General features: G+C 42.2%; 1 protein-coding gene across 30 annotated transcripts in view; it reads right to left on the reverse strand.

Annotated features, from left to right (window-relative positions):
• The window catches only part of SORBS2 (sorbin and SH3 domain containing 2), a 673,099-nt gene that overhangs the window by 316,729 nt on the left and 331,308 nt on the right, over positions 1-25,062 (reverse strand). For 22 of the 30 annotated variants that reach the window (XM_069199993.1, XM_069199974.1, XM_069200001.1 and 19 more), the window contains 2 exons: positions 15,237-15,283; positions 808-900 (listed from right to left, as the gene is read on the reverse strand). In XM_069199993.1, the coding sequence (XP_069056094.1) occupies positions 808-900; positions 15,237-15,246 (103 nt within the window). In that variant the 5' untranslated portion in view covers positions 15,247-15,283. The remainder of the gene's footprint in view (positions 1-807; positions 901-15,236; positions 15,284-25,062) is intronic. The other 8 variants (XM_069200010.1, XM_069199984.1, XM_069199937.1 and 5 more) reach the window with 1 other exon arrangement.

Below are 25,062 nucleotides of genomic sequence, written 5' to 3' on the forward strand. Positions count from 1 at the left end.
AAGAAGACTTAATAAAATAAACTTTTCACAATGCCCATTCCATCCGTCCATCTATTCAACCAAGCACCCATCAATGCATCCAGCCACCCAACCAGGTAGACTTGCAAGCATACACTCTGATTGATCCATCATTAGATTTATACTTACATCTATCAGTACATTCCTGGTTTGAATTGTTCACCTCTTCATTCACACAGCCGCCAACCCAACAATACATTCCAACTCCATTGGGCTACTTGAAATATATATTAAAGTATCGAAAACTGAAATGACTGTGTAGTAGTTTACCATGTTTGGGCAATGGATTCAGTCGAGATCTAATTTTGGGCAGGGAGGACCTGAATCAAATGTGCCCAGACTAACCTAGCCAATGGAAGAGCCTCAGACTCAGATGGTCATACATGTCAACAATTTCATATGAATGCGGCAAACATGAGAATCCGACCCACTCAAATCTTCTACCTAGTGAGGACATAATCTCTCTTTGCTGGGACACCTCACTTTTCCTTTTTGGCCGTTTGAATGATATCTTAATAGAAAAACCGTATAATTGTCTGCGAGAATTAATTGATTGATCATAAATGTAATAACTTGTATATATATAAATAAAACATTTGTATGATCTAAGCATCATTTTCTATCAAACATATAATGCACATTTAGTAAAGTTCACATCCTCTGTCTTGGTAGCCACAGCAACACTCTATATTCAGCATGCGAAGGATCTGAAGGAGCCAATGAGCAGCAACGTGCCATGTGTTAGATAAAGCCATTCAGGTGTAACAATCAATCAGTTAGTACGTGTACCTGCAGCGTAAAGGTTTGGAGAACTCTGCACTCTCTTCACAGCGGTTAATGTGACAGACATTGCAGCGCGTTTGTGAGCAGAGCCGCCGCTGTCTGGAAGCAGGGAATGGGGTGACACGGTCCGAGACCCAATGGGCAAGCACATGCAACATCATGGCGCAGGAAGAATAAGCCAACGTCATACGCACACAAAAAAAAAAAGACAAAAGACATGCCGTTAGGAACTTAGGCAGACATTTCAGCTTTTGCAGATGCTGACAGTGTGCGATTGTTGAACATGATAGACTTTCCAAAACTTAGTGAGATCTGCATAAACACCTATGAATGTAGGAAAGTGCCAGGGGGCATGTAACCGACCTTAGGAGGACAGCAGGGCCAGATGTACATCTATAGCCAAAATGGTTGAATATTAATCAGCACCAAGTCAGCAGACCTGCGGGCAGCAGTGGGGGATTGCTAATACCGCCAACCTGGCAGTGCAGGATGGTCAGTACAGCAAAGGCAATAGTTCTGCCCAAGTCAGACTGAAATAAATGTCATTATGTAAATCATTTCAACAAAGTGATTGCTCTTATCTACCTTAAATATGCTACATTAAATGAAGTATTTCCTTACTTAGCCCTCGACGTGCACAAGAACCAGGTAGTGAAAACAATAAAAGATTTGTTGTGCTTTGAAAGTTCCTGCAGATATAATCAGTGCTTTAAATGAGCCGGAACTGTCCGGTACTGAGTACCTGCACTTTATTATTTTGTGTAGGAGAGTACTTGCACTTCTCATGAAAAACGTAATACTTCTAATTAGAGAGTACTGGCATTTCTCAGAAACAAGCAGGTACTCAGGTACAGAGTACCTGCACTTCAATTTTTCCATTTCAAGCACTGGGTATAATTGAGCACAGCATATAAAACATAGGGGTCAGGAGCAGCACATACGAGGTAGTGAGACATTGCTCGATCTTTTCTTGACAATACAAAACATTACATGTAGCACATATTCCCAAATGGAAAAATAAAAACACGATGCAGTGAGTTTTACACCAGCAGCATTTGCTATGCTGAATAATCACATTTACTGAGAAAAGGGAACAACAATTACAGAAAATGTACATCTCACGCTATTGCAGAGTTAAAAAAAAAAAGATATTCCTACCAAATTTCAAGGATGGTCACGAAGACATTCAACGCAGGGTGGGTATAGACTAAAATCCCTGACCAGCTTCTGAGCGTTGTTTTTTTGGCTATGACGCTACCCCCAGGGGTGACTCCTCCGCTAAGGCGGAAAGCCTCGCCCACTGGGTTTCCTAAAAAGAAAAAAGAAAATGATAATAATGTACACTATGTTATTATCATTTTATTTTTCCTTGTAGGGTGGGGCTGGGCTGGAGGGAGGGGGCCAGAGGAGGGCTATGTGTACACAAAGTGCGCATGTCTGTTTGGCTGGCCGTCTTGGGCCAGGTAAAAACACATGTGCATTTTGCATGTTCTCTACCCGGCTGTATAGCACAGCTAGGTAGAGAACATGCTCAGGCTCCCATTCCCAGTCTGAGTGGCGAAGCAGGCTGTCAGCAGCGTTGTGATTGGCTGATTGGCTGGGAGCCTGTGCAGCTGGAAAGAGGACGGAGGGGAGACGAACGCGTTTCCCCTCGAAGGTGTCTTTTTTTTTTTAAATGTTCTCCTCCCCATTCCTTTGTGCTCTGTCCTGCCCGCCACCCCTGTTCAATGGCAGCTGCCACTGACTACCACCATTGTTTCCCTCAGCTGTTGTAGTGACGTTGCCACAGATGCTGTCCCTTGAGTACACCCCAGTGCTGTCGATGGTCTGCCTCTCCTCCTACTTGCAGGGGTATCTGGAAGGTCTAATTTGGAGTTTTTTCCTCCGCTACAATTCCTCAAAAAATCTTAAAAGAACACATGAGACTAGTGGCAACACCTATGTGTAAAAATAGCTTTACACAACACTTGCTTTACTATCATGGTGACCTCCAGTAGCTTAGGCGGTCATGCTACACCATTAGAACTAAAGTCTCTTGTGTCTCTCTTCACCTTTAAATAGTTATAAGAACTCATCGAGGTTAGAGCGCTTGCGACTTATTCTTTGAGGAACCTTTAATAAATTGAGCAACTTGGGTATTGAAGTGCACAGATCAATGACTAATCTGTTGCTACAGAATGCACTACCACAGTATGACGTTACTGAAATATGCGTCCACTGGGGCACTGATTGGTTGGACTAAGTCATGCATTGCCGCTGGTGAGTCCAATCCACAAAAAGTTGTGAACCTCCTGATGCACAGCCCAAAGTCTATTCACAGCAGAGATTTGCAATTATTTTCCCAGCCATATATAAAATGCTCAGAGATTCAGAACATATACATACATTTCCGACATATACCTGTGTTATTAAACATAATTGTGATGAAACGTGCACCCGCATGGTTAGAGGAGCAGAAATATTTTCCCTTTAAAAAAAAATATTTTTCACATTCCTCTGTGAAAATGCATAATATTTGGACATGCATTGAATAAGACAATTTTTCAGGTGTAAGACTGAGAATCCATTGCAAATGCTTGTCAGCAGCCGTAAATGTATGCAGGGTGGGAGTACACTGCATTAGCATTATATTTTTCTCACATCTTATGTGAACATGAATTGGAATCCTCTAAATACTATGAGGCACCTCCGTACTGTAGTACACATATAGATATGCAAAATGAGATGCTTGACCTAGGCAAAAGATGGATTTAAGTGGATGTTGTTGATGTTCTTGATTCATTAGACACGCATATCTATGGTATTAATGTGTTTGATGCAGAGATCTGTTTGCAACTCCAGGGTTACTGGTGTGAGTCGTGGTGGAATAACTCCACCCATCAGTCCACCACACAATACGGCAGAATGTAATACCTGCTACTACTCAAATCTCTTGAAATGTATATGTAAATAAAGACCAGGACATGGGTAAAAACTTAGGGCTCTTAAATTACAAAAGCCCCTAGCAGAATTCTTGTTACATGCACTTTTGTCTTTTTTTGGTGCAATAAATTGGTATTCTGGCAATGAACAACCCAGAGGTCCGGGTATCTTCCCCTGATTCAGTTAGGCAGTGAGAAAGGTTTAGTATTATTATATTTTCAGTACCTCCAAGTACTCTTTTATAGCATGATAGCCCGCTGTAGGGGGCTATACCAGTCATTAAAGACCCACGCCAGTGTTAAAGGCCTGAGCTGAAGGCAAGGCCTTTAACAAGGGAGTCGGGAATTGAATGCCTCTATAGCCCAGCTATGGAGGGCTATGACACTATTAGAATAACTCGCCACTTGAGGGCAGAGTGTTCTAATAAATAAAACAAAGGCCTCACGGAACCCAAGAAGATTTCAATCCCCTCGTGGGGGATTGAAAATCTCTTGGCTCTGTGAGATCTTTTTCACACCAACGTCTGAGACCAACATAGGAATGTTGTAGCTCTGGGCTTCTACGGGCCATTGGAGGCATTGAGTATTCCATTGTCTTCAATGGAGCTCCCAATATCATCTAATATAATGTTAAACACATCTCAAGCATGCTCTCTTCTGTGTATTTTAATGCATTCATTTTTATTCATGTTTCTTCTATCTAATAATCATGCAAAATTCAATTTAAGAATTCAATCCATTCACATATATTTAATTTTTACATTAATATAACCACCCAAATGTAATATGGCTCAAACAGTACACTTGAGTATGAGCTTCCTCGGAGGCTGATATTTTACATGGCACAACCTCAAAACAGAAAAGAAACAAAAAGAAATCCTAGTCTCCAGGTCAACCAGTCCAATGCACTTGTTGTATCATGAAAGCCTTGTGTACATATCGTTAAGCAAAATTATCATTAAGCCCTTACCTTACTCTTACATTAAAGTGACAGGATGGTAAAATTACCACAATTTTGAAGACTGGTTCATCATAATTCCTCCTTTTACAGTGACTGTCCCATTTTTCCACTTTGTCCACGTTTCAAAGAAGAGGCTACCCGTATATCATAAACCCTGTATTTCTATGTAATTATGTAAATGTACCAGTGTTTCATTATCCTACCTTATTTAAATGGATTTATGGTTTAAGATCTATTTTATTGTTATATGTATAACAACAACATACACAGCATATCCCAACTACATCCAAAGGCCAGTGGCAGAAGATCGGTAACATGCAATACACTGAAGAACCACATCAACAAAGATTGGGAGAAGTAACTGAGTAAGGCACAGTGACGACTATCAAAACAATCAGGGCAAAGAAGGACCATGTCAGGAAAAGAAAGGCCCGTCTGTTAAGTTGCCAACCATTCAGCTATATCCAGCCTTTATGTTATGTGGTCTGTCTCCCTGTGGGGGTCGCAACCTTACTGGTTGTATTACGTGCCGAAAACACAAGCGCGATGCAAGACGTCTCGCCATTCCTTGTCTGTAAATGTTCGCTCACACTCAGCCTCCTATCTACCTCTCGGGGGCGTTCTGGGTAATGTTGCTGATGTTAAAGAAAGCATAGATGTTTTGTCTTAGGTGTGAGTAAGGAGCCACCTCTCAAACAAGGTAAGAGGTCTACCAGCATGCAGGAGGACTTAGGGGAGGGACACCCAGGGTCTGACTGCCAAGTACTGCCGGCAGGCCGCACACGGCAGACCATAGGATGCCTGAAGTTGGGAGAAGTCCATCAGACCATCGGCATCATAGAGGTCACAGATTCACTTACAGTTGGCCTCCTGCCACACATCATAGGTCGGATCAGCCAACTCATGGGGCAATCTGGGGTTTCCTATGATTGGTGTTTGGGGGTGATAGGAGTGGCCAAACCTTTCTGTGTTTGAACCTTGTCCCACACACCCAGCGTAGCCCACAACATAGGTGAAACATAAACCCCCGGCGGGCGGTGGCCCTTCGGCAGCCAAGGTATTTTCTATTTATGGATCCCGGCTACTGCCTGATCAATAAAACACCAGTGTTTCTCTGTGGTCTGGTGGGACCACTCCACCACATAGCGCAGTTGTGTTGCGCGGTACTAGTTTATCAGGTGTGGTACCCCCAGTCCACCCTGCATCTGGGGCAAACAGGCCTGCGCCTTTGCCATTCGCACCTTGTTTCCATCCCACAGGAATTCCCATATCAGATTTTGCATCCTAGCTCAGACCTCCGGGGGGGGGGAGGTGGGAGTAGTGGCAATGTTTTCATAACGTAAAGTATTTTGGGCAGTAACGTCATCTTGACCACCGCCAAATGGCCTAACCAAGAGAGGCCATAGCCCTTCCATCTGGACATATCCAATCACACCGTCGTCGTGACCGCCGCATAATTTGAGGCCGCCGTTAGTAATGGAGCAGCTAGGATCTGCAATCACAGGTACTTCACTGCCTGTGTTGGCCAAGTAAATGGAAAGGCTGACTTAGAGAGTCTACCTCTGCCACAGGGATATTTAAGTTCAAAATGAATGATTTTTGTAAGTTAGTCTTAAATCCAGAGACTGCTCCGAATGCTAACAGTTCCTTCAGGACCGCCGACAGGGACATTTGCGGTGTTGTTAAATAGAGCAAGACATCATCCGCAAAGAGAACGATCTTATGTGATCTACCGCACATTTTGATACTAGGGATTTGCAGATTCTGGCGGATGCGTTCAGCCATTGGCTCCATGTATAACGCAAACAGTAAGGGCGAGAGAGGACATCCCTGCCTGGTGTCCCTAGTTATGGAGAAGGGATGGGATAAAAGGCCATTTATGCGTAGCATCCCCTTGGGAGACACGTAACTGCACTGAATCCATTGTCAGAAGCGGGTCCCCAGCCCATAATGCACCAGTGCTGCCTCAAGAAATGACCAGTGAACCCGGTCGAACGGCTTCTCTGCATCGATGGACAGGAGAAGCGTAGGACTGAGAGTCTGGTGCGTCTTGCCCAATAGGTGGCATAGTTGCTTGATATTGTCGCTTCAGCACCTTTTGGGTATAAATCCGGTCTGGTCAGGATTCACCAGGCCTTGCATAAAGGGGGCCAGCCTATTAGCTAAGATACCGGTAAAAAAAATAGCATCCACCATTAAGAGGGATATGGGGCAGTAGGAGGAGCAATGCCTGGGATCCTTTCCCTCCTTAGGCATAACTGTGATCACTGCCAACTGCATAGTAAGGGCAAGAGAGTCTGTGACGATAAGCTCATTATATAAGCATGCCAGTACGAGGGGGTCAGGAGTGTCCCGAAAGCTACATAGAACTCTGCCCGAAACAGTCGTGTCCCGGGGCCTTACCAGGCTTAAGATGTTGTGTGGCCATCAGTACCTCAGCCGGGGTGATGTCCTTGTCCAGGCACCTACCACTTGCTGGTGAAATACTAGCTAGAGGGACCTCATCTAGAAAGGCCTCTATGCTGGGACCAGTAATCTCTTCCACCGAGTAAAGGGTAGTGTAGAAATCAGCACATTCTGCAGCTATCTGTTCGTCCGGTTGAAGAATCGTGCTGTCAGGTGACAGCAGCTCAGTCACCCCTTGCGCTATCACCAGTGAACGACCTGCTTTGTTTCCTCCCACACAGTATTTTTGCTTTGGCCACAGCAAAGCATATTCCTCCCTTCCCATGTCAAGTGCCCTCAACTGCTTACGGGCTGCGTTCAGTTGCCGCCTTATTGCCAGGGAGCCCGTGGTTTTATGGGTAGTCAGATTCCAATTGTGTGTATTTAGAACGCCTATCTGAATTGAGACGTGCTGCAATAGCTATGAATTGCCCCCTCAAAACTGATTTCAAGGTCTCCCAAAGTAGTGTAGCAGTTATACTAGGTGTGTCATTTATGGCTAGGAATGATTCTATGGTCGATTTGATTTCGACAGGTGTTTTATCATATGTGAGTAGCTTATTATTGAGGCGCCATGTTTGTGTAGGCGATGAACTGGTGGGGGGTGTAAACCTCAAGGTAATAGGGGAGTGATCAGAGTGGTCAGCCACCCCAATGTTTACTACAGATATTGCCTTAGTGACGCGTTATGACGTTAAAAGGAAGTCCAGACATGCATACGTCTGGTGCACTGCTGAAAAGAAGGAATAGTCCCTCTGTGCTGGATACATCTGTTGCCAGATGTTTGGCAGGCCCCCTCAGCCAGCCAGTCCCTAAAGGTTGGGGATAGTGCCCCAGTCTGCCCAGCTCTGCACAGATTGGTCCAGCTGTGCATCATGGACAATATTAAAGGCCCCACCCAATAAAATATCCGGATCTGGAGAGTCATGCACTCGGCCTAATGCATTATGAAGAAACATTTCCTGACATTCATTTGGGCCGTAGACATTGGCTACTGTAAATCTATACCCTCGCAGATCAATACATAGAGCTAGGAGTATGCCTGGTATTTCTGTGTGGATCTTTGTCACCTTCAGCGGAAAGTGCTTTGCCAACAGTATTGCTACTCCTGCTTTCTTCCCCAGCCCTGACAAGAAGTATTTGTGGTCAGACCAGCATGACTGCAGTCTTTTCCAGTCAGCCCTTACTAAGTGTGTTCCTTAAATAAAGCAGATGTCACATTTGGCCTCCCTGATCTGGGAGAGGAGGGCCAACACTTCGTCGGGGAATTAAGACCCCCGACATTACGAATGAGTATGTGGACCATTATGTTGTAGTAAGAATGAGTTGGAGGAGGCCTCCAAACTTGTGTATGGCCAAAGAGCCTCTACAGTGTCGCCTATCATGCATATTAGTGCTATATAGTCGTCAAGGGGGAAGGGAAAAGAGTCAAACAAAGAACAAGTGAACTAAGTTGTTTGCCACCTGGGAACATCATTAGCCAAACTCGTAGGCTCCAAATTACGGAATGAAAAAGTCACCATATATCACTCTAGTTCCCAGGAAGTAGGAGCTCTGCTGCCAATAGTGCCAGCCACAGTGACCGAGTGACGGCACCGGCTGGAGGGGCAGCATCTCCTCCATATGCGGTTGTGGCATCATCAATACTCGGAGGAACAGCTTGGGAATTCCAAGAACTCACTGATCACTGTATTCGAGACATGTCCTTGAAATTGAAGTTGTCGCAGAAGTGCTGCCCTTTCTTTGTGGCTCTCGGTCTCCGTAGGTTTGCGTAGTTTCCCTTTCCCCACTCACGGCATGCGTCATCTCCTCATTCCAGTGGGGTCCTATTATTGTCCTGCAGGCTGGGACACGGATTCCTCAGAAAAAAAAGGGCATGTCCAAAAGGGTTTGAGTCTCTGCCAAGGTCCGGATGCTCTGGATTTCTTTGTTCCAGACAAATTGGATGCAGAGGGGATGTCCCCATCTATATCGGATCCCCTTCTCACAGAGAAAATCTGTCAGTTGCCGGAGGGCCCGGCGGCGCTGTAACGCCCTTATAGAGAGGTCTTGATAGAGCCCTATCCTGAAGCCCTCAAAGTGTATGGTGGATTTATCTTTAATAGCAGCAAATATTATTTCCTTTTGTATATAATAGTGCATACAGGTAAGAATGTCCTGTGGTTGGCCCAAGGAACGCGCATGTTGCCCCGCCCTGTGAATGCATTCCAAAGTTATGTCTTGTTCTATGAGTTCTTCAGCCACATGGCGGAAAAGCCAGATCACAAATTCCTCTAAGCCCCCAGGTATTGCCTACGAGGGGACCCCTTTAATGCGGATGTTAGAGCATCGAGATCTGTTTTCCAAAACTTCCAGTTGATATTGCATAGCTAAGTTCTTGTGCCGCAGCTCGAGCAGCTCTCGGCGATGGGCATCCAGTTCCTCCTCACTGGACTCATGTGTTTGTTCCAGTGATTCTACTCTCTGGCCGAAGTCGCCCATATCTCTCCTCAAGTCCTTCACCTCTTTGCTATTTCTTGTTTAAGTGTGGCAAAGTCGTCCCTGAGTATTCCAAATAGTTGCTCCAAGAAGGCATGTGTGACTGGTGTCACCTCCTCCTCCGTGTCTCCCGTGGTAGTGGAATTATCTTTGTGCGGGTCTACTTTCTTCGCCGGGGTTTTAGCAAAGAGATCCTTAAGGGGGCCATCATTTTTTGTACTGCGTTGGGGCGCCATCTCCATGCCTGGGGGGCCATTGTGTCTAAGGTATACAGTATTGGATAGCAGCCGGTTCTATTCTGGGTCAGTCTCCCCCTCATCGCTTATCTGTGGGCTGTTGTTTAGCACTCCCAACGTCTGTGCCCCATTAATGCTGCTGCCCTTACCGCTGCCTCCCCGTCATAGCGGATGTGTTCTGGGGGTCAAGGCCTCCACCACTTACCGTTACCTTCACTGGTTCCCTCGTCCCCCTGGTCGGAGGCTCTGGTTCCACATGCTGCACTTGATAGCTTCCCTTCTTAGCGGGTGGTAGTAGTACTCCGTCCAGGCCAGGCAATGGCACTCACCCCCAAAACATCCCTCGTGTGTTGCTGTTCTCGTGTCCCGTCACTCGGGGTCTCCTTTCAGCTCCTCCCTGCCAGGCCTCGCTGAGTAAGTCTCTCCTCCCTGTGGGTCTCCACTGTTTCACATGCACAGCTCATGCACACCCCAGCTCACTCCGCTAACTATGTGTCAGCCTGGGCCTCTGGGCCCTCTCATGCCTCCCAGGCGGTGTCAGCAGCCACTCTGACTGTCACCCTCACCTCCCACCTATCAGCAGCCTGGGACAACCCTTCCCATGCTCTGCCACATCCGTGACTTATGGGCCCTCGCTGGTGTCTCTCCGCCACGTCCTGAGGGCCGCGCACCTCCTGATCAGGCTCCATGGAGCCGCTACAGGCCGCTCGCCATCAGGCCCACAGCAGCTGCCCTCTTAGGAGCTGCATATCCACCTCCTCATAGGCCGCCCCTTCGTTCTGCTCCAGCCGTGGCACAGATAGCTCAGGCTCAGCAACAGGCGCTGGGAAGGGTGCCCCTCTGTTCTCCAGTCTGGGAAAGCTCCAGCCACGCCCAGGTCCGCAATAAATCCATGTGGGGCGGCGGAGCTCCTGCAGGACGCTCTTATATGGGTGCCATCTTAAACACGCATCCATTTAAATGGATTTAAAGGAAAACTAAACCACAATGGGGTATCCTCCTCTCTTCATGCCTACTGAGTCCCCAGCAGCTGTTGTCTCCCTCTTCCACAAAGAGGCGTCCCTATTATAATTAAGGATAGGATTGTGGTCTGTGCCCTGGTAGTAATAAGGGGACTGAAACTTAGACATACCAGAGTAATTACACACTCTTGAATGTCTATGAGGGAGGAAGCTGATAAGCACTAGTTCTTACATTGCTCATGGTTAAACAACACTAACACAATGGTGCTTGGCTGCGCTGGAGCTTCGGCATACTTCCCCTCCTTGAACTACAGTAGTCTGTGTTTCTGGCCCAGCCAGCATTATGCTCCATTCAGCTACCCAACCTGAAATGAGTAACAATATGTGCAGATAAACCCATGAACATGAGGCTATGGTGAATGTGAATATTCTAGAGCTGGTTTTCTGCATCTTATACATAACTACTATAAATTATGCTTGTCTAACTCAATTTCATGAAGGTGAACACTAATTATATTTTGGATCTAGCTGTCCTTCCTATTGAGCCAAAAAGGACCTTCCATTGCTTTTCAAGAAAATGCATCAGAAGAATTTACTGTTAACATTAAAAAATGTACAAAATAGTTTTTCTTTACCTAGCTTAGCCTTTTTGAATTATAAAAATAGCATAATGATTGGTATATTTACAAATCGTCTGTCATTTGCAGCTCATCTCACTACATACTTTTGACCTAAATGACTGAAAAATAACTGTGGGAAAACAAGAGTGTCACTGTTCCTCACCTGGCATCTACACGAGTGCCTGCAAGCGCACAAATACATCTGTTAAATAAGTGCATCTGTCAATATCTGTTGTGTCTGGTTTAAACAGCATTACATAACATATTCTGGAAGGCATCACAAAAACATTTCTTTTCAAGCTAGTATTAAGCTATTTTGAGTGCAAGGTGTCTATTCTTTTAATCCAGAAGCATTCATCTTGTGACAGAAGTCTATCAAAGTTGCCTACCTCTCTCAGGTGGTTGTAACACTTCCAAAATCAGGAATTGAAGTTGATTGAAGTTGTTCTTACTTTCCATCCAACGATATTGAATTGGAGCCTTTGGGTTCTTCCCTCTGATGATACTTTTATGTTTTGTGAATCTTGTTTCTCCTTTTCTTACATTTCATTGACATTCAGATGCATACAATTTTCAGAATCACATAAGGTGAATTCTTTGTTTTATTTTTTTTCTGATTGTTGCACCGTGGACTACTTCCATGACATTAGTGAAGAGTACAGAGTTCAGACATAGACAGGTGGCCACAATTTGCGTGGTTAGAAAGTCTGAATGTTCCTGTAATGGGGAGTTTGGTGCTATTACCATATCTCTAACATTCCCGAATCTTTTATATAAGAACACGGCTTCTCTAGTGAACAGGCTTTTTAATTAATAACCATGTCTAATAATCTAGTGTTTTTAAAAGATCCCTGTTACTTGCACAAAAGGGCATTCACTAGGTTATCAAAGTTCAAATCTGATACATTACCCGAACTTACTGAAGAGTTTAGTAGGTTATAGTCAATCTGAAATATGAAGGTCGCAAATTTGAATCTCAGTTGGTGTTATCTAAGTACACAGTCTTATTGTTTCACTTTCTAAATTCATAACTTAACCATTCCATAATGCACCTCTGACAGAGGTCTATGACCATTATTTCCAATCATTCACGTTAATTCCCAAAATATGTCTCAATGAAGAATCACATAGACAGTATTAGGGTCTTGCAAGACACCGCCATTCAACCCTGTAGAGCACAGCTTTCTCTGTTGCACAGAGCAGTGGAAACAGATGGCATTGGCATTGTGGCACAGCGCAAAATACCCAAGATGTCCTAAGGCAGATAACAAAATGACTCATACAAGTGAGAGATGAAACTCCACATGACTGTTGTGTGTGTTCCATGCCTATCCTGCACCATCTGGAACAGTCTTATGGACCCTACCATCTCTCACCAGTCTCGGGGTATAATGCCTGAATATCACGTTTCAATTATCATGCTACCAATGTATCGCATCCAGAATATTTACTGACAAAATATTATGAAGTTATTTATATATAAGAGAGTATAGGTTTACAATACTTAATTCTACACATATGTATGATACATGTCCACCAGGCACGTACATGTGGAGCAAAGAATAGTAAACTTATACTTCCTGTTCTTGATGTTCTGATGTACAATTGGTCCTAGGTAGTAGGGCAGACTTTTGTGGAATGTAATATATTGAGTTCCATAGACAGCAGATTGCTTAGGGACCATATTTATTCCGCCTATCATCTGTTTACTATAGTAGTACATTAAACCTGCTGCTGTATGTGGCAACTCTTATGTTTAAAGAGCACTTGCTAACTGTAAGGGGAGAGCCACGTGGGTGCTATAAACGCATTATTTATCTCACCAGCCAATCCGTATCCCTCCTCTCTGTCCCTAGTTTTCTTTTCTCTCTCTCTCCCATAGGTCACAGCATCACGCCTCAGAATTACCATTGCCCATGGCAAAGCCACCCAGGACCGCTCACTGCAATATCACATTTATTGGACACAATTGCCTGTGGGCAGCTCTGCTGTGTGGATCCCTATGGGACCGTGTTAACTTGACGTTGCCTTGTTGATGCTATGTTGTAATAATAATTTTGTGTCACTGCTGTGTGCAGACTTACGCACCATCATACTCCACTTGTGCTTTTGCTTTCAGAAGCTGCAGCTTCTGCTGAACGTCTGAATTGTGTTAGAGCAAAAGGCCTGCATCATTTTTGTCATTGTCACTGAAATCAAAATGTGTGAAAGGCCTAAAGGCCATCATGACAGACAGTTGTTGTTGAGGTGTTAGGCATCCACTCACATGAAATTATCCGGAAATAATTGATTGGATGGTTGCTTTGGATCCATCTTTTAATTTGTGAAAACACAAAAGGTTTAATTATTCATCAGCCACTTTCTCCAGCAGATGTGGCTGGCAGTCTCGGGAGAATCTAGAAGTTAGCTACGCCAAGAGGAAGGATACTGTAAAATGACAAACGGATTTTTTTCTAGGTGAACAATATTACTTAAAGCCTTTTCATTGACACGCCTTTTGTTTAATTAAGACAACATGCCACTAAGAGCACTGTCAAAATATAAATGCAACAAAACGGAGATGAATGACAGTCTGGCAAAAATATTATTATAATTAACTCTCCTAATTACCATGCCCAAATCCCGTTTGAGGTTTTTAAGACACAGATAGCAGATACTGTGCTTTGGAGGCTATTGAAAGCCTTTCATGAAGGCACCCTCACCCTCATGTAACTGGTAATACAAACGACTTTATGGCCTTCCTCATGCTTTGGTTAAATATGTTTACCTGATTATTATTTTTGTTTTGTTCCGCTTTCCATTGTGTTTTTCAAAAGGAAAATGTCCATAAATGGCTCTCCTTCTATCTTCAATATTTATTTTAAAGATATTTTACTGTTTTGTTTTTCAAACGTGAGTTCATTGACACCCCTCCCCTATCCCTACCACCAAAAAGGCAATGTTTCGCACAGCAGTAGTGTTGATTATCCGTCTAAGCCAGGCCTAGTTGGACGTTTGAAACACTGACACAGTACACTGTGGTCGGTATTTTATTAAACACCCGCTATGGCCTATCTACCATTGTTGAAGTTGCAGAACTAACTCAAGTCTACAATAAGGAGACTTACTTTCCACACTGTGGCAAGCTTTTGTATCAAAAGACTAATTTTTGCACTCAAAATGTGGTTTTCCACTTTAAAGAATTAACTATTAGTATATTTAGATGGTTAGGGAATACCGTTTTTCAATGATTTTTGCCCCCTCCTTCCATGTATAATCTTGCCTGCAGGAAACAAAAAACATTGCTCAACCTATCATGGATTCAAATTTGCTTGTGTATCCTTCCGGTCACATTATGGAGAATTGATTGTGCATCCAAGCAGTCTCTATCAGCTCACTTGTCAATATGAAACATCCCACTGCAAGTCTTAGGTACAATTTTTAGGGAAATACATCAAAGTTATTTAACATGTTTTCAGCTAGAAATCATTCTGAAATTGTAGTTTTGGGATCAGTCAACACTACATTGGGGTCCAAATGAACAGTAGGCACCAATGCCAGTGCCCAGTACAAGTGTGACATCTGCAATGAACAATAACATCTTACAAATTTTCGTTACTGCAAGGAAGCACCAAGAAAGAAAAGGGAAAAAAGCATCATGTCAAAAGAGTCACAAGCGATGAAGCAGGCTCTTGTCACATCTTTTCTATTCCCTGATGCATGAAACTGAGTTACCGTGGACACATAAAGCTTCAATGTACTCCAGGTTAGTTCAGTTCCTCTTCAGAGGTAGCATGACCCCAAATACATTAATCTTCTCCAATGTAACATACCTGTATTCATTCTGAAGCTGGAAAATGTAAGCGGAATCTCTTCAGTCCTGCAAAAGACAACAAAAATAAATATTATAAAAATGCATAATAAACTTGCATGTATTCAGAAAGCAAACCTCTTCCATGTTATGTCATAGATCCTCACTAACGTGACAAATTCGGACATTGGAATGCCACATGTCGCCTGTTATATGCAGATACATCCCCTACCATTATGGATGCACCACATGTCCTGCCGGCAGCCATTCATCTCTATAATCAAGACACGCTAGTGTGCCTTACTCTGAATGTTTGCATGGATTCACTGATGCTCAAAGAGGGTGCTTCCATGGCATCAGTATGCCCACTCCTCCTGCCCGTATCCTAATTCTGAGGGAATCCCTCAGGGATAGCCTAAACAGTGTTAGGATGGGGGACGTAGTCCATATGGTACACATTCCCTTATTGAAAGACAAAGAATGGTGACTCCATTGCTGTACGATACTGTAGAAATGATGCTTGCACTCACACCCTACAAGTCTCAGAGAAGAGTAATAATGCAGAAGCAAATGCAATAACAATTAAAGATATACTGTGATGCTCAGGACAACAAAAAACCTGATCTTATTTTGGTGGACTTTTCTACTGACTGACAAAACATTTCACACTCTGTCCATCGAGCTGTTATGAAAGTAGAAACTTATGCTTGTAGTGCAGGAAATGTCAAACTTCGTTATTATCACTCTCAGCATAAAAAACATGAAAATGTACATTTATGTTTGAAAATCTGGAACTTCACATCGTTTATCCTGTCATTATGAAAGCCCTTAGATCCCACTGAAGAGCCACTTCGTATTTCCCATCTACGCCATAGAGTAAGAACACCAAATCCAGGTTTATCATCTATGTTATTCCTTGTTTCCATACAGTGTGGGCAAGAATTTTGGATCCATCAATATTCAGGTGAATCATCATTCTGCCTGAAGGCATCACCCAGGGATGATATTATCAGTGTGTTATTCTTAACTACATCAATAGAGAGGGATTCTTTCTTCAGAATAAAGTTTTATTGAGCTGAATGACATCTCAAACCGAGTGACTCCAGCAATGTCTAACACACAAACTATAAGTACACATAGATATACCCTCCTTCAGCAATGGAAATGTACCCAACAGTTTGGTTCTCAAGCAATAAACGTGTAACAAGTCCTTTCTGGTACAACAGCTAACATTAGCAAAAGAGAGCATTCTTCCTTCTGCAGATACAACCTTGAAGACAATTCGCTGAGGCTGAGATAAGAGCATCGTGTCTCATTCCCTAGTCTTCCCAGGCCACCAGTAGCTGAGTTCTGCAAAATATACTCTTAATTATTGGTAGCCAAAGCCTATACATGTATAAGTGCTGCTGCAATACCTTCACGAAATTCTAGAAATATGAAATCAGGTATCGATTTTGGCGTAGGTGCTCAAAACATCAAAGCTCTGCATTCTCACAATCTAAGTGGCTAGAGATGCCTTAGCCGTAGAAGGACCTAACAATTTATTTTTAGACAATTACTTTCCAGAACAGAACACTAAACATGCTTTGCTTTCCAAAAACTGAAACCAAAGAAAACAGAATCATTTTTCGTACAGCATGAAGAGCCAGAGATCAACATTGCCTACAGTAGTACTACAAAATGTATTCCAGTGCTATTCAAAAACTGCACTTTTGCAGTGCCTTAACTTTTGAGTATGTTTGCTGCTTTTTGGTTGTCACAAACTGCACTTTTGTGGGAACTACACTTTTGTAGTAACTTACACTTTTGTAGTAAGTCTCTACCTTTATTATATTTTATATGAAGGTGTTGGAGTGCCAGTGATTGGCCCTGTGTAATGTTGAACGTACAACAAAAGTGTATGCTACTACAAAATTGGAGTTTGTGAATATCCAAAAGTAGTAAACTCACTCAACAGTGTAAACTTGCTCTAAAGTGTAACCTACCTTTGCAAATTTGGCTCAGTGCCTCCAAACTAGAGAGACTACAGTTTTACCAATTAGAGCGCTGCAACATTGCATCCCTCTAATACTCTGGTTTGCAGTCAGAAGTAAAACCTCTGGTGCCATCCCACAAATAAGGAAATCCCATTCTCCATAGGCTTTATGGTCTACCCTACATGCATCTTGCACTCCTAACAGACATTCTACACTCTGCAGCCCTTCCCATCTTTCACCACCCATTCTGCTTAAAGGACAAGCTCTTATTCTCACCTTCTGGCTGGCACAGCAAGAGCCGCTAAGCCCTTAAACACCCCAAGATACAAAAATAAAATAGTTCTAAGAAAAGCTTTCTCTTCTGCAGCCAGAGCACTTGGAACACACGTCTATAATCAATATCCTTCTATGCCTCATCTAGTTCAGCAAGAAACTGCAAACATTAATCTTTTATTATTATTTACTTTAGTGGCTGACTGTATTTTCAGCTGCCTTCATTCATTTGTCTTGCCGAACATCTTTGGCTCATGTAAGTTAAGTACTCTGTTTTATTGCTTTACCTATCGGGGGCAAAATGCTCTGTTGCCCTCCTGAATTTTACCCTCATATTCATCTTACTATTAAAATGCCATGAATATGATGGTATACAACATACAAAAGAAACACTACATGTGCCTGTTTGCATGAATTCCTTCCCACTCAACAGCAATGTAATAATTGTCTTATGAGATCCTGCATAACATTTGATGAAAAAAGGATTTGGCCAGCAGTTCACAATGGTGCCTAGGTTCAAAGTTCCACTCATTTCACTTCCTCTCTCAGGATCGTGTGGAAGAGGGCACCGTGGAGCCTGAGTGGGCGCAGAAGGGGTTGATGGTAAGGCTGTATTGACTGTATTAAGGCTGAATTGACACAACTGGTTAGATGTGTGAGAAGGACAACTGATGAAGCAGTGGCAATAGAAAGGAATATCACGAATGTCTAGCCAGCAAGGGAGACTACATGTGAAAAGGGCAAGTGTGCAAAACTTGCAACCAAAGAGCGTAAATTATACTTTCAAATATAAGGTTAGAGGCTGAAGACAAGACAGGACAAGGTTAAATAATTATAATGGTTATGAAAAAACAGAATGTGTATTTTTGAATGTGTTTTCTAGTGTTATGTTCTGATGACTACTATGAACATTCTAGCAGTTGGGAATGTATAACTCACCAGAAAATCTCATGAAAAATGTAGTATGATCAAGTATATTTTGACGGATACATGTATTCTGCTCAAGTGAAAATACCAACTCAATAGATGGCTTAATGGTGAGACAATTGTCTATTGCATATGCCTTCTGCCTTTCGTTATCATACTCAGCAATCGTGGATAAGCCACAAGCAATACTTGCAATAACATATTGGTTTATCTAACTTTATGCTAAGTGGTTGTGTCACATTCGGAGCAGGTCAGTTCCACTGAGCACAGCCAATTACAGCACGTCGTGCATTCAAACATGTTGAATCAAAAGTGAAACGTCACTGAAGAGACAACCTGCAAACCCTTATCACATGCCTCACTCACATTCCATATATTATCTGAGTCCTTATGCACCCAGCTTCTGCATTCTTACCTGATTCTGTTTAGCATCCCTTTCTGTGTCTAGCCACGTGCCTGCCTCAATTTTACTAGCCTATATCTTTGTCTCTCCTCAACTGATTCCCCTTCAATGCATCCCTCTCAATTTCTGCTTCAGCACTCATTCCTGCTCCAAACCGTTTCTCTTTCTCCATGCATCAGCATCAGCTGCCACCAAGATGGAAATGCATCTAGTTTGCAGTAAGCTTATTGAGTGCACCCTAACGAACTGCATCAAACCGACTCGAACATGCCACCCTCTGGCTTATATCCCATGCTTTATGTTCTTTGACAAATGATGTGGCTTGAGATTACATTTTCATTAACTATAATAGTGTCAAAACTGTAAACATAATCCAGCACTTGACGCCTTCCTCTCTGATCTATGTATCCTCAAGAGTAAACAGGCCTTGATAGCGAGAGGGTGGGAATTTACCAAAATGGACTAACTTACTGTCATCCCTTTTGACACTGCAGGATGTCAATGCTCAGATTATGTGGTTATGTGTGGCTTGCTGGTGGACTGTGTTAAAGTCACCCACTGACCAGCAATCTGTGACAGATCTTTGGGCTCAGCAAACTGGTTTGGTTACTATTGAGTGGTTATTTAAGCATACTGATATAGCCTGTATCTATTGCCAGCAAGGTTCCACAGGCCCTTTCATTCATTATATGCTTGTCCACTTGACAATGATGGATCAGATAATGAAATAGTAAATAATATGCTATGATGAAATATATTATTTGGAAGTCATACTGTGGGGATGATCAGAAGGACTAGATTAACTGTCTTCTATCTTGTGGTTAGAAATTCAAGGGAGGTCAGAGTTAGTTCACGATATTTACGACATGTGGGTGGCTATGGTGATTAGGCAGGCTTCAAGTCTTCAGGAGAAGAGTGGCAGGGGGCACAGCTTCTTATATTCCATCCATATCCCAAGGTCATGGTGAGGTTATGTTGAGTTCATCTCCCCAATATCGGTTGAATGCCTGTGTCTGGTCTCTTGGTATGTGTGCTGGGCAAAACTGATCCATAGCCCTCAAGAGTGCTTTTACTAGTATAAGGATTATCATTTTGGGTTTTAGACTAGGGTCAGTAGTTGATATAATGATCTTGGGAAAAAACATATTTTCATCTTCCTTTTGAACTTTAAATGCTCCTCAATACTTCAAATCTTAGTGGGCAATAATTTTCACAGCCTGCTGGCTTGTACAAAGAGAGCGGAGCCTCCTATGGATCTTATTGTGGGTGGTATGATGACCTGTGGTGCTAGCCTAGAACACAGTGTCTGATTTTGTTTGTATTTTTTAATTTTAATCCGTAAGTATAATGGTCCTTTTGGTTGGTGGGCTCTGTAAATGATGCAAAGTACTTTACCCCTGACTATACAGTCAATTTTAAATCAGTGGAGTGTTTGCAGGACAGGCATCATGTGTTCTGTTTGGTTGAAGTGGAGGAGAAGTCTTCTGCCTACATTTTGGATTTGTTTAATTTTGTTTATTATGGGGATGTCAATGTATAGGTTGTTAGTATAGTCAAGCTTGGAGAGCTCACTAGTGAGAATAACTGTAATTTCTACTGGTATCCAAGTAATGGGAAAATGTGTTACAGCGTTTGTTTTCATTGTTTAGAAGGGAATCTGTGTTACCTCATTGGCATGTGGTACCAGGAACAAATCAAAGTCTATGGTTAATCCTAGGTTTCTCAGTTTTCTTGAAGTATCTGGAGGAGCATGAAGTTCCTTGGGCCAATACGTACGTAGACTGGTTTATGCCATTGACCGTAGGTCTACTCTCTGCTTTTGGGTGTTGAAATTGCAGTGTTTGGTTTAGGTGCTTAATCATGATCCATACATCTATGCCACAAAGGCAATTGCATGGGTCATCGGAGCATTTATCTTGCATGAATTTGTATTTTTTTTTTAGAACTATAGACTTTCTTCTATACATTCTGACAGTGGAGCGGTATGGTGACTTATGCTGGGGCTCTATATATGTTACATATGATTTATCTTGGATTGTACATTTTGTAGACATGAACGTTAATAACTCTTTCCAAGACTTAGTAGAACTAATTAGTGCCACAAAATATCAAAATAGAGACACAACCATTATGTTCTAAAATCAGTATGTGTAGATTAGAAGCAACATCAAACACACACACACAAACATATTTAACGCCAATGCTATTAGGTTATACATATAGATTTTGTAGCTTAGTTTTTGTCGTGTTTATTTTTCTTCTACATGACAGACGAACATCTGGTAGAAAATGTTAAATAGACCTGCCACATGGACACAACTTGGCACGAAGTACACACTAGCAAGAAATTTTGCACTGTCACCTAACAGTTTATTCTAGACAGATCACATCATACATATCGAAGAAAGTCCGATATGTCACAGGTGAGCTAGCTTCAAACTCCTAAAAGGATTACCCATCCAATAATGCATATTATTCAGTGTGATCAAAACGAATGTCTGACGCGCTCTACCCGAAGACAACACCTTAGCTTAGACAAACCTGCGGACACCCCAGGAAGCACTCACGGCAACAAAGCCCATATAGCTGTCAAAGAAAGCCCAGCTCAACAGCACACCCCTCTCACTATCTTAACATACATCTCAGAACCACTGAGGATGTTAGCTTCGACATACCACGGCCTCGTAGACACAATGCTGCACGGCTATAAGTGCCAGTCTAGAGATCAGCCATCTAAGGACAGCAAAGGACAAAATGTTCAACTCCAGGCCACACAATAAAGGTCAACCCTTTGGCCCATGCATCCATACATATAGTACACTACAAAGATCCTTGATGGTATCGAACATGCTTTATTTTTCATACTAAGCAATGTTAAAAAAAAAAACACTGAACAATGAAAACTTCACTAACTAAATGAACCCCAAAACAATTGACTGTTATATCTCTGAACCGTATGGAATGGGATCCCAGTCTCCGAAAGCGCTTTGGTGGCATACAAATGGCAGGAATTCGCTATGTAAATGCAGACAACGTAACACTTAATAGCCTGCTCAGCTGGATATGTACAGACGTATGGGGCATAGTTATATTTACTGTACGGAGTAAAAACCTCTTTCAGCGAGCAGCTCAGCAGACTGTAGGAAACGTGTTCCTGAGAGGAAGGTGAATGCTCGTGTTATGATTGAGGCAATCACATAAGCATACTAACTTAATCAGCCAATCAATACTGAGTGGTTGATTTGTTAGAGTAGTTACAGCAGTTCACAGCTGTATTTTGCTGCATATGAAAAACTAAAGGCAAACGTGTAATTGAAGAATATTAATAAGACAAGGGCATAGAAAGTGCCCCCAGCAAGGAACACGTCCTCCAAGATTCCAACTCACAGTCAGCTAAGGACATGCAGAGCAGGCATGAGGCCAAACATTGAGCTAGTTTCCAAAAAAGGGAAAGAACGCTCAGACTTTTAAAAGAAAACGACTTCATTTGGTGTATTATAAATTTGATTTAATTTTCTTACCCATGCAAGGTTGACAAAATTATTATCCTGGAACCACAGGACTCCTGGTCACTTTATATTGCTAATGGTATCACTTTATTTTTTATTCCTTTTTTGACATGTCCTGCGGTTAGCTACTATCTTGTGCAATATTACTTTGGTGGTTGGGACATGAATGGGGCAGTTATTTTAAAGCTATACAGTACCTAAGAACATATCAAAGAGAAGCAACTAGCTCTGTTGAAATAAAGAATCTACTTGCAATTACTGGCTACACCCCAAGCCTTTGGCAAATCTTCAGGTGTCCTCCACAGTTTTCTTTATGAAAGTCAAGACCGTACATGTACACTGTGTTGCATTGTTGCAATAGCTTTTAACAGAAAAAGACATCCCTAAAATAGGAGCAGATTCATAATGCCGCAGAACGTAAGAGAGAATGCATGGAAATATGCATTTGTCTTATTTAAGGATCATTGTAAATTGCCCTGTTTGACCACTGCCATTGGAGAGATAAATGCAAGCAAAGACCACAGAAGAACTTCCCAGCTGCGGAACTGAACATTTTCTGGACTACCGATAGATGTTTGGAAAAGATTTGTCTACAGCTTTGGCTTCCATCTCTGGGACTAGAAATCTGCTATGAGGCCAGTCTTGTTGGCATCTTGCACACACCTGATGTTCCTTGATCAAATCCACTTCAAGTCCAAAAGGTCTATTTAGAAGACAGGCACGAATTGTTCAGTTTTCAGGAGTTTTCATGTGATTGCATTTCATTCTCAGGAAGGGACAGAGGGTGTTACTCTTAACAAGTATTCTTTATTCAAAAGTTGGATCTCAAATGAGGTTCATAAGATAATTTTTAAAATGTCATAAATATGATACAGTTGAATACACATTTATAAAACATTTAAGAAAATGTAAACCATTTTTTTTTACATCATTTCATTCTCTGGGAAGAAAGGCAATTGGTGAGCCTCAGCTACAGTGAGTATATGATATATTAAAAACAAGGGCCTCAGTAGGTGATGATGCTGATAGTGCAGTGCATACAAATAATACATGATTGATATGCTGTATACCATTATTACAATTCTCTATTCTTAACCTGTGTCTTTGACTAGCTAGTGATAAAGGCTTTCAAAATGGATATGTTCAATATTAACAACATAAAAAAGCGACAAATTCCATAATAAAGCTTTCAAGTCAAATATTTTTTAGGTTTCTTCACAGGACACCAAGCAGTAATAACATTATATTTTCCATTTTGTAACCAAAATTTCGAGTCCAAACTTAGAATTAAGTTGTCCGAAGACTGCTTTTATTAATTTAAAAAGCTTTTTAACTGAAAATCTGACAATGTAGCAAGAGATTCCTGCTTTAATTCAAATTCAAAAGCATAATTAAAATTCCTATAAAACATGCACCTTTCGTTTAGCTAAAAAAATTCTGCGTGTGTGAAGCACCTTAGTGGGTTCTCTTTACTCCGCGTGCAGCCAGTATCTCTATCGTACCACTACAGCAAGAACTTGCACAAAGGCACTAATCAGTCAAAATTATAATCTGATAGCTTGTATAGCAGCAAGTGTATTCAAAATGCATAGTTCCTTTAAAAAATCTCATAAAAATAAATAAAAAAAACATTCTTTTGACTGCATACAATTACGTCAAGGGAGCTTTTCCTTGATAGACAGATAATAAAGGTGCAAAGTGCCTGCATCTAAAGGCATTATAAAATGCCTTTAGCCTACTGGCTTCAGAACTGACCTTGCTAGAGCTATGTAATATTTGCTCATTTTCATTCAGGTTGCCAGGAAAAAAATGTCCTTAAATAGGACACTTTCACTACTTTACTACTTCTGAATTATGTTCACCAAGGTGCCACTGACACTGACAAATTAAAACTGTGCTTTAATGGACATTAATTTTCAGGAAATAGGAGAGTATTACCCAGTATTGGACCTTGTACTCCCAATGATCTGCACCTGTACTTCATCTTCTTGGATGATCATTATTAGAGTAAGTTAACAGCGGATGAGAGGGGGGTTTACGGCTGGGTTGGTATTAGGAGTTGCAAGTGTTTCGGGCAGTTTTCCATTTAGGCCTCATGGACAGACCAAAGAATCTTGTATTTGATCCTTCATTCACCCTACCTTCAAATATAAGCTAGTCTGTAACTTTCAATGCAGGCTTGCTATGGTTTTGCATAGGTTAAAGGGCATTCTGAATGCCTGATTGTATAATGTTTGTGGTCTGACAATGGACATTCTGGTGAGGTAGTGTAAATGATATGACAATAGTCCACTTGGGACATGATGTGGGCTCTGATAGGTTCCATGTGATGGCTGGCTCGGAATAAAGGGAGTACTCTGTGGCGCAGACAAAGATGGAGATTGGTCCCTTTAACCACTGCACTGAGTTGAGTAGCTAATGATAATTCGAAGTTAAAAAGCATCCCCAAGGTTCTGTCTTGAGGAATGGAGGGGCAGAGGTGCTAACTGATCCCAAGACCTGGCATCCAGCTGATAGGTAGATGGTCTCACTTTCTCGAACTATGATGATCACAGTTTTGGTTCAGTTCACACGGTGCAGGATGTAGTCAAGCACGAAACAATGCTAATATTGTTTAGTCTGTTGGCTAATTGAAAATAAATTTAGGTTGTCACATATGCATATGGGGAGAAATCTTTGGGAATGCTGTGGGGTATCAGACAGGTAGAAGAGTCATCCACTCCAATCTTGACATTTTGTCTTTGGTTGGTTGGAAAGGAC

This window comes from Pleurodeles waltl, chromosome 1_2 (genome assembly GCF_031143425.1).
Source record: "Pleurodeles waltl isolate 20211129_DDA chromosome 1_2, aPleWal1.hap1.20221129, whole genome shotgun sequence".
NCBI classification, from domain to species: Eukaryota; Metazoa; Chordata; class Amphibia; order Caudata; family Salamandridae; genus Pleurodeles; species Pleurodeles waltl.